The following is a 10,326-nucleotide window of genomic DNA, read 5'->3' on the forward strand; positions in this document are numbered from 1 at the left end:
CAAATGCGATGATTTTATAAGACCCCTCATTGAAGATAAGATATTTTAATCACTCTTACGTTCCTCCTGAATTTAAGGTTGGTCCTCAATTTAAATTCTGTCGCCAATGAGAATAGCTCCCTAACATCTTCGCAATTTTACAGCTTCTTCCTTGCAGTATATCACAGATCCCGGTGTTGAGTAGCGTCTTCAGAATCTCTGCGCAATCTTACATCTCTCCAGACATTGTAGTCCTTAATGAATGATATTCTCTTAGTAGACTCGATACTTAATTGCCCCTCTCGGTATCTCCACAATCAACTTATCTTCCGCCCGAAACTGGCACTATTTCAATGTTTGCTTTTCTTACCATCGAAACTCACGACCACAACGTCGACGGCGGATACCCCCCACGGTAAATCGATCTGTCGGTGATCCGTTCTCGTTGCTCTTGAGATTAGACCGTGCGTAAAGTGTTTTTGCGCGGGTTACTAATCGAGAAGTCTCCCACTTCCCCGTTCTCTCTGAGCGGTAATCCGATTTCCACGCAGATACGCCTCAGTCGATTTTTGCGCAGATCATGTAGATCAAAGTTTTGCGGAGGGCCAATCCCCGGAGCTAATGCATTATTGGATCGATCGGCGAATATGAAAAACGTTCAAAGCCGAAACTCGAAAGCTTTTATACTCGATCTCTCGAGAACGTTACATTGATTTAATTTATCAAACCGATCTCCGGGCGCGGCCATATCGTTATGATTAATCGGCAATTTCATCGCGTATAATTATCGCGCAATCGCTACCGTTCGCGATTCGGAGCGATAAAAAGTTCTCCATTGATTCTGATATTTCTGATGTGATTCCGTTTTTTTTTCGTCAGTAATTTCACACGAGTGCAAATTGTAATTAATTTTCACTGACCTGATACCGTCCTGATTCGTCCTTTTCAATCCCGATTTCGTGATTCACGCACATCATCGTAGATCATGACACACTCACATATCGTATGTTTCCTGCACGGCAGAAATCTGTCGTGGTGTAGAAGTGCAGGCATTCGCGACGTATTGATGGTATTTTAACGGAAAATTCGCACGCGGCAAAATCGTCTACAGACTACAGGCACCTGTCGCCGTTTTGATTCACTAGCGATTAATGATAGTGTTGACGTTCCAAACATCGTTGTATGCCTAATTGTTATAGAGTATACATGTATTTATTCGTTCCATTAGTCCAACTGTTTCCTTGCTTATATGTTCACTTATTTGGCGAACAATCATAATCGTTTACACAACGCGCGCTTGCATATGCTCTGTGTAATTAAGTGGACAGTTAAGTGGATAGAACGCGTAAAACGCGCATATGCTTTCTTCATCAATTTTAATCATAAATTATTTCTGCGCTTTCGGTAACGGAGTTGAACATCGATAAAATTTAAATGCGAAATGCGAGCGAGAATACACAAACGCATATTGCCATAACAATAAATCATACAAATTAAATGTGCCTTCAATTATATATGGTAATCATCAATTTTCGCGAAAATATTGAGAGTCAGCGCAATATTTCCGTGATTTCATCAGAAACAATGTCCATGCAAAATTGACGTTAAAAGTTGCATACAATTCAATTCCTATTAGCGAAAATTAAATTCACATCGTCATATTGTTCCGTAATTATGTAAATTAATAACTTTCCTTTGAAGTGTACTCGAGGCTCGATTACAGATTAACTAATATGATCTTTCGATAAATGCCCCGCGATTTTATATAGAATTTCACTCATAATCAGCTAAATACTGAAGACCACAAAAATTCTATTTACAAGTAGAATATCGCATTTTAATCGATCAAATAAATAATCTTTTTAAGACAATTGCTCTCTCTCTCTCTCTCTCTCTCTCTCTCTCTCTCTCTCTCTCTCTCTCTCTCTCTCCTCTATAATATCAGATAATTAATTTGACTTCTCCATCGGCGATTTTCTCAAATTTTCTCCTACTTTTTTGTAAATAAAAAAGCATAAAAGTACAGAAGATAAACATAAGGATTGTAAGAATTTAACCGGTTTTCAAAATAAAGAAACACGAAAGGAATTTCTATATAATTTTAATACTTTCAAAGTACCAAAAAGCTACGGTAATTTGATAATCAATTGATAATTAATTCTTATCAAATTGTCTTTAAAATTCAATTTACAAAGCCGCATTGTCTCTCCGGATTAAAAATTGTTCCAAAATGCATTCATTTTTAAAAATCTGATAACAATTAATCCCATTCTTTCTATTACAACAAATTGAATCGTGTCACATTCGGTCTATTTTTTAAATTAAAGAGTGGAAATCTCAAAAACGAAATTGTAACGCTATTTTTTTAATTAATTTGATAAATTAGTAATACATCCTATAGAATTCCATTTTAAACTGGCGTTATTAATCATTTCCGAACAATTATATATGAATCGCTCATAATCGGTTATCTGTCATAAATGTTCGAGATTGATAATCGGATTAACGGACGTGTATCGACATAGTTCTTGCAATCGCAATCGCACGAATTGAACTGCGTGTAATCTCCTTGTAATCTCGTGTCTCCTAAAAAAAAAAAAAAAAAAAAAATCGCGTGCGATCCACCTTACGGCAGAGAATCTCTGACGGCGTGATTTCTTTCTTTCGCGCTTCTCGATCGGGCTCTCTTATCTAATTTCAGGTTGGATCGACGGATCGGGTGTGCAGACTCGACCTGCGGGCGATCATTTTACGATGATTCCCTGGAAGAACAACGAACTTTCTCTCTCAGTTTCCCCAATTCTGCTCCCTCTCGCGCGCGCGAGTCGGCGATCGCGACAGATCTGTATGCGCTCGCACGCGGCGTCAAACTGACGACGAGGGTTGGGAAACCCGCCACCCTTCGTGCCAACCAATGTGTGAATGCAGGGCGCATGATCTCGACCCCTCTCTCTCGCAACGAGCGATGCAACGAGCCTCCGCTCGCGCCGGCATCCCGAACGCTCTTCCGTCGCTTAATCTAGATCTTAATCTTCATCTTCGGTACGCCATCTCCGCGCCGTTTTATGCTTCGTAGTGGGACGTACGAATGGAGCTCCTGCTTCGAACCATTTCCGCCGTGGCTGAGCAACGTGCAGTTACAAAATATACGCTCATATGAGGTGTGCCAGAACCGCGTTTTTGAAAATTTAACGTAATGTTTCAGGAACTTTTAACATTCTCCATACGTTACACGTTTTATTACGTCTACGCCCGAAATGAAATTATTCTAAGAATAAACTTTGTTTATCCGATGGCAACTGCGAAATGTAATTTTCAAAAATTTGAACTATTTCATTTTGAATGACGAAATCCATTTTGCGTCCATCCCCGATATTATTATGCAAGAGAAAAACCGGCTGAAATTAGCTAAATAAAAAAAGTGCGAGGACACGAAACATCCTATATTGTGTATCTAATGTTTAAAGAACTTGGTGCTCCCCCTTTTAAACGCAAAAGATAAAGACGGGCACCACGAAAATAAATTGTTACATTGATTGGGTGTAAACAACTTTTTTTTAAAAAAAGCAAGTGAAAATTTATTATCTGTGAAAACAAGACCGCTTCGATAAAACTAAAGTTCTTAGAACTCTCTTCGGAAATGTTTACGCTGAAAATATATATCTCGTTTACAAATTTTCTACCCTTCATTTTGTAATATAGTTTAATCACACAATTATTTGTTCGCTTTTGTAAAAAAGTTTTAAAAAGATAACTAACGCTGTTATTTGTTTTAAAAGAATTATATCCATTTTGCATTTTCTCTTGACTGGTCAATAATTATTTTTAGTTATTTTCTGATGTATATATTAATTTACGTCTAATCGTTGATTTTGTCTCGACGTACGGTTTTAATATACAATACCATTATTTGCTTGTATTTTTTTCCATACATAAATCACTCCACATACGCTTGTTGTATAAGTGTAAATATATGCATAAAAAAAAAATACAAAAATCATAAATTAAACCTATCAATATTATACATTAAAAAATAATTAAAAATAAGTATCGCGTTTATATGTTCTTACTTTGGGAAAACAAACTCTTTTATCTCTGCTATCGAGTATTAATATCATCTTTATTCATTTGACTCGATTTTTTCGCCTGTTATGATTCATCTCGTTTCATTCCGTATCGTAAATATTTGAGGTTCGAAAGGTAATATGGTGAATGTACACACACATATAAAAGCCTAATATTAAGCTTTTAGGGATGACTAATATTAAGCCCGTTAAGCTTATTAAGCTTGAAAAGCACGAGTCAATAAATTTCAATTTCAAATATAACTTATAGCCGCATAATTATATCGTGGTAAAGGAATTAAACAATCACAGTAGTTGAGGTAAACGGATTAAGTAAGTAAATTTCAATAAACAATCAAAAATGTTGCATTAATCACAGCTGTAAAAGAGAAAAAAGAAAGAAGAAACTCGGACATTTTGTTCTATAATTTCTATGAAAATTTCAACGAGATTTATCACGCGATGTTAGAAATGCTTTTAGCTAATATACGTTTAATTTGAAACGTATGTACTTTATATAAATATATCGGAATACATTTGAAACGCAAGTCTTCTAGTTTTACAAAAATTCCACGAATCAATCCGTGTTCCTAAAAATGTTGATCGTATGACATACAAAGTTATTGATATAGTATTTCCAACGTGATGTGCAAGTTAACGTCACCGGGGAGAATACGTGGCTTCCTTGTTTTATATTTTTTATAATTTTCCAGTTCCAACCAAACACCCTTTCGCCCTCGAGTGCGAAAAATGCACGCTTCGGACGAGATGAAAAAAAGGAAGCCCAAAAATCACAGAGAGTTGATCGAATTGCGATCGGCCACTCGGGATAGTGCGAATCATAAAAAAAAAAGATAAATGTGTGGCTCGACCAAGAAAAAAAAAAAAAGGAATAGAAGTACGAAAAATGTATGAAAAAATAAAATTAGATACGAAAAACGTGTTAGAATTTATATTCGGAGACGAACAGCTTAATCTAATTGTAAGCTTATTAAAAGGTATAAATCAATAAATTCCAACTATCAAATAACACGATCTGTCGCGCGATCATATTATTACAAAGGCGACAAATAATTGCAATGTAAAGGATCCACTTACCGAGTTGTCTCCCGCAACTATTGAGGACCTTTCCAACTTCCGAAAAGGAGGAAAGGGGCTGAGGTCGAAATTTATTCAGCTTCCGCCTGAAAACAGACGATGAAATTGAGCAGAACGATTGTGTATCTTAAAATAAGAAAATTACAAAAATGAGCAAATTTATTAGAATATTTATAATTTCATTAGTCAGTATCTAATAAATGTGCTCACTTTTGTCATTTTCATCTTGATTTCAAGATATCAAATCTTTTCATTTTCCGCCGAGAATATCGAAATTGAGAATCTCTCTGATTACTACCAATAAGGATGTCGATTTTCGAAATTAACCCGGAAACAAACGCCTAATTACATGCATGCATCCACATGTACCGATAAATATGACGAAAATACGAGTTTCCAAAAATCGCCAAATTCTGATATCTCTCATTCCCATCTCTGCGTTTGAAGACTTTATCTTCTGAATGTCGAGATATCAATATACTGTACGCGCGAGAGAATGTACGCATTGAAGTACGTATTGATATCTCGATCATTGCGATCGATATATCATAAGAGACGAAGGTCCGTATTCAGAACGCGTTTATAATGTTAGCGCGCTAACAAATCTATGAGAGATTCTGTATATATGGTTCGTATTCATACTCTTCACTTTTATCGATAAATACGCACATTTAGCACGCAGTTTACGTTACATCAAGGTCCTGCCCTATATTTTATGATTACGTTTACATGGAATTGTTTACGTTAAGTTTATAATCTTTTTTATGTAAACAAATCAAGCAATGTGGAATTATATAAATTATTATTATTATAACTTATTGTAAATTAGATAATACCATACAGAAAGAAGTAATTAAGTTTTTTGTGGTAAATAAAAACATATACACAAGATAATAGCTCTAATGCAAGGACAAAGAACATAAACTCCGATGATTCATATGTTAGATTTACGCATAGATGACACGTAAAATATAATTTACACAGTTTATTTATTCACACACATAGAAGTATATTATTATATTTCACACGTAAATACACGACTCTGCGTTACACAGAATTTAAAAAATAAACGCGTGTATTTTTTATTAATAAAAGTAAGATATAAATGCAGATTATCTCATACATAAAATCTAGATTTGTTAACGTATTACGTTATAAGTGCGGACCGATACAAAAAGATTATATTTCGGGACAAGACCAAATTTTTTTTTGCTTTTCCTCATAGAACGTAAAAGTATAAAAAAATTTATCATAACTCCTCTTTGTTGGAATAAATAAAAAAAAAAAAAGAAAGCTAAAAGAATAACCTGTCAACATTTTCGCTTAACCTAAAAAAAAAAAATTGCGTCGCAAATTTATTTAAAAACTTTTTTAATCAATAATTTTTCGAAGGATTAAAATTCAGTGTCACAAATTAAAAAAAATTCGCGCTCATTCTCTTTTAATACCTTTTATTTACCTGTTTTATTTCTCTCTTCTTTTTTTGTTGTTGTTGCTGCCACGCGCGATGTTGCGCGCGTGATCAGCGTGGATAATTGCGAATATTGAGCAACACAGTTGGTTGCAATGGTAGCATGCGCTAATTAACTCCATTATGCGCCCCGTTTCAGCGCAGGAGAAGGGAACTTCGTATTTTACCAGACAATTTACTCGTGATAGACTGAAAAACGCGAGCGAGGCGTGATGATTTTTCGAACTGATGCGACGCGGCGCAAAGTAAATATGGCGGGCTCTCCATCGCGGTGAACCACTCAGCTAAACGCGTTTACCTAGAACGCGAGAATTGCGTTAAAAAATTGATAACATGCACACAACCAATGGCATGTAAACAATCGACTATTCCATAAAATTTAATGTAACATCCGCTATTAGTCCGAGATATTTTCTCGTGATGCATTTTTTATTTTAAAAAATGTTATATTATTTTTAAAATATTAAAAATACAGCAGAAAAAAATATGTAATATTATTTTTTTAATATTAAAAGTATAATGGATATAATGGACAATAATAATTTAACAATCTTTCAATTTTTAATATTTTTTGAGTTTAACATTTCAGCGTGCGCTTTTTTGTTTTGATGAAAGCCCGTGATTATCGCGCAAAAATTTATGCTTTCGCCAATGATATTTTCTGTGAAATTACTTATGTATTTATATGTATAGGGTAGTAATTAAAGTGACGCATATATAGAAGATAATTTTCCTATACAATTTAATATAATTGTAATTAATCCGATTCCTTTTCGTAACATTTCTAATTATAATAAAAATTGAAAGCTCATCGGCAATTATACATGCTATATATAACTGACAATGAATTTTAAATTATCTTTTTTTTTTTTTTTTTCAGTTTAATATTTTAGAGTAAAGTTCGCATTCCTCTTCAACTTCGACAAAATAATGCGTAATTATTAAAAATTTATGCTTTCGTCTTAATATTTTTTTATCTATAAAAGAATTGCTCATTTACTTAGGATCGCAATTAAGTTATTCGTTTATTTAGAAAAGATAATCAGAAATGTGGTAAATAATTGATGCTGCTCGTATTTCGTCACACACATATGTATATATGTATATTATATATACGTATATATATTTCTGACAAATAAAAATTTATAATTCTTGTATATATTTACATGAGAGCCGAAGGTATAGGCGTATATGTGCACATCGTATTAAAGTCACAGGCGGGGAATTGAGGCTTGAAGAATGGAAGACTCGGACTAACTTGTGCCCATCGAGCGTGTGTCTCTTTGGATTTAAATCAATTAGAAACACACTTCGTTCGCAAGTTCTGTACAGAATCTTCATATTACATGAGGTACAGAAAGCTCATCAGAGTCGCAGAAACTTGTCCTTCTGTCGTCATGAGGCTTGTACACGGAGTCGTTCTCGCGGGATGACCCCGAGGGTCTCTCGGGAATAATCGTTGCACAGTCGCTTCAAACTGGTTATTCGAGAACCAGCACCACGACGAACCCTCAGGCATGTATGCTCCCGTTTTCTCTCCAACTTCATCGCAAAGATTGAGTGAAACCTCTGGGAGAAGGAAGAGACAGAGCACCCCCGGCACACTTCGAACTAGGTGCTCGTATTTTCGCCACTTACTAACTCTCTCCGCGTATAGGTTTCTAAATCGGAACGGACTCTAGGCAACAACAGTACACACACTCGTCTCATGGGCGGCATATATTTCCAAGAATCTTTGGCATGTCGGCAGCTCTCTCGGTTCAATCAAATCGCGTCTCTGCTAACAAAGGCGAATGAATTCGCTGATTATTTTATTCCACTGTTTTTTATTCCTTGCTTTCAAATAAATTTCTCGCAGGTAAAGATAAAATAATATCGCTCGCCTTAAGAAAAAAATTATTGCTTTTTAAAAATCCTATGAATAAATCCTACTGAATAAAATATCTCTTTCTTTCGCGGTAATTTCGATCTACAGAATATAATATCAGATAACATAATTTCTTTCGTTCTACAGTACAGAATACATGTACAGAATATAAAATCATAATAATAACATAATTTCTTTCGTTATTTCATGTAACAAACTTGAGAGCGTTCTTTTCGATGAGTATGAAGAAATGAACTCTTTTAAGTTTGTTACAAATCCTATAGAACACCCTGTATTTTTGGAATCATAATGTTACAGTATAATATATATCTAAATATTTAAATCTTCTTATGTTGTTAAATTGTTCGAATACTCATATATTCTTAGACCTTTACGATCTTCGTTTTGCATTTAATATCGCGTGTATTTAACAGCTACATTAAAAATCTCCTCCCCCCCCCCAATTATTAATACAAAGGTCCGCATTTTAAAATATTTCATAAACAAAGGTATAAAAAGACCGATGTTTCTTCTTTTATCGTGAACTTGCACTCCAATCAGATCAACACACGTGTAGTCTATTCGTATTACAATCCTTCGACTAATTTCACGAAAGTCATTTCACTAGTGAACGGGTGTGTCGTCACTTGTTTTTCATAATCATCGTCCGCCTGGTCACGCGTCCACAGAACATGCCAACGATGAAGATCACTCCGATTATAGTAAAACCAACGATTATGAAGTAACGCCTCGCTGGAGAACGATTTACTGTCGTGTATAATTCCTCGAACGTATTTGGAGCGATTAACTGTAATGCGATAAGTAAAATACAATTATTCCGAGGCATAAGCAAAAAAATTAACAGATATGTATAATGGTATTTTTTTACAGACCTTGGCAGCATTTTTAAACATTTCCATTCTCGTAGTCAACATTTTGTAACAATCAGGTTGCAAGGATTTATTACTGTCTTCTAGCGCATTTTGCAAGCACATTATATCTAATACAATTAATACTCAAATTATTAATTCTATTATATTTAACACATATATGTATATACAAAAATCAATAAAATTTAGTAGACTTTAATTTGGAAGGATTCGTTCCTGACAAAATTACTTTGTATTTTCAATCTGTAGTTACTAATAAACAATATTACATACGTCTTCCCGCGCCTTGAGGTATAGCACTGCAATATTTGCTGATATCCACAGCACAAGCTTTCTGCAATAAGGGATCCACATTGATGTCAGCTTTGCTTTGTTCTATTAGATCCGCAACTTCCAAACGACATTCTTCCCTCATATCTCGATTTCCAGCATTGAATTTCCTTTTAAGACACTCTTCAACAGCACCAGGCTCGTTTTCATCCGATTGGCATATAGTTTCAATCTAAAAAACAGAAGAGAAATTTCGTAAACTTATTTGAAATTAAATTCTATAATAACTCTCTCTATAAAGTCTTATGCAATAGTATTCAACATAAATTATTCCATATAAATTCTTAATTTTTCATGAGATAAATAGTAAATTATAATTTTATGATTTTTTTTTACCTCATGCGCACACATCGTTGCTAATAATGGATTTAAATGATAATTTAATGCAGCTTCTCTGAGAATGTTAGCCATTTGATGCTCGCATTTAGTTGTCAGCTTTGATTCCCGAAATCTGATCTTCAAACATCTAATTACTTTTCCTTCGAGTTCTTTGTCAGTACGTTCGTGTACTATAACCTATATAGTAATATATATTTATAAATTAATTATTAAACTATGTTAACCCACACTGTAAACTACTTGGCATCATAATACAAGTAAATTTAGAACAGATCCGCCCGCATTCAA

At 34.4% G+C, this 10,326-nt stretch overlaps 1 protein-coding gene across 1 annotated transcript in view; it reads right to left on the reverse strand.

The window, feature by feature from the left end:
* Nucleotides 1-9,069: 9,069 nt before the first annotated feature.
* The window catches only part of LOC108748093 (Golgi apparatus protein 1), a 6,295-nt gene continuing 5,038 nt past the window's right edge, over nucleotides 9,070-10,326 (reverse strand). The window contains exons 12-15 of the mRNA XM_018486095.1: nucleotides 10,036-10,215; nucleotides 9,643-9,871; nucleotides 9,373-9,479; nucleotides 9,070-9,287 (exon numbers count right to left, since the gene is read on the reverse strand). Coding sequence (XP_018341597.1) covers nucleotides 9,123-9,287; nucleotides 9,373-9,479; nucleotides 9,643-9,871; nucleotides 10,036-10,215 — 681 coding nt within the window. The 3' untranslated portion in view covers nucleotides 9,070-9,122. The remainder of the gene's footprint in view (nucleotides 9,288-9,372; nucleotides 9,480-9,642; nucleotides 9,872-10,035; nucleotides 10,216-10,326) is intronic.

Source organism: Trachymyrmex septentrionalis, unplaced genomic scaffold (assembly GCF_001594115.1).
Source record: "Trachymyrmex septentrionalis isolate Tsep2-gDNA-1 unplaced genomic scaffold, Tsep1.0 scaffold21, whole genome shotgun sequence".
NCBI lineage: Eukaryota > Metazoa > Arthropoda > Insecta > Hymenoptera > Formicidae > Trachymyrmex > Trachymyrmex septentrionalis.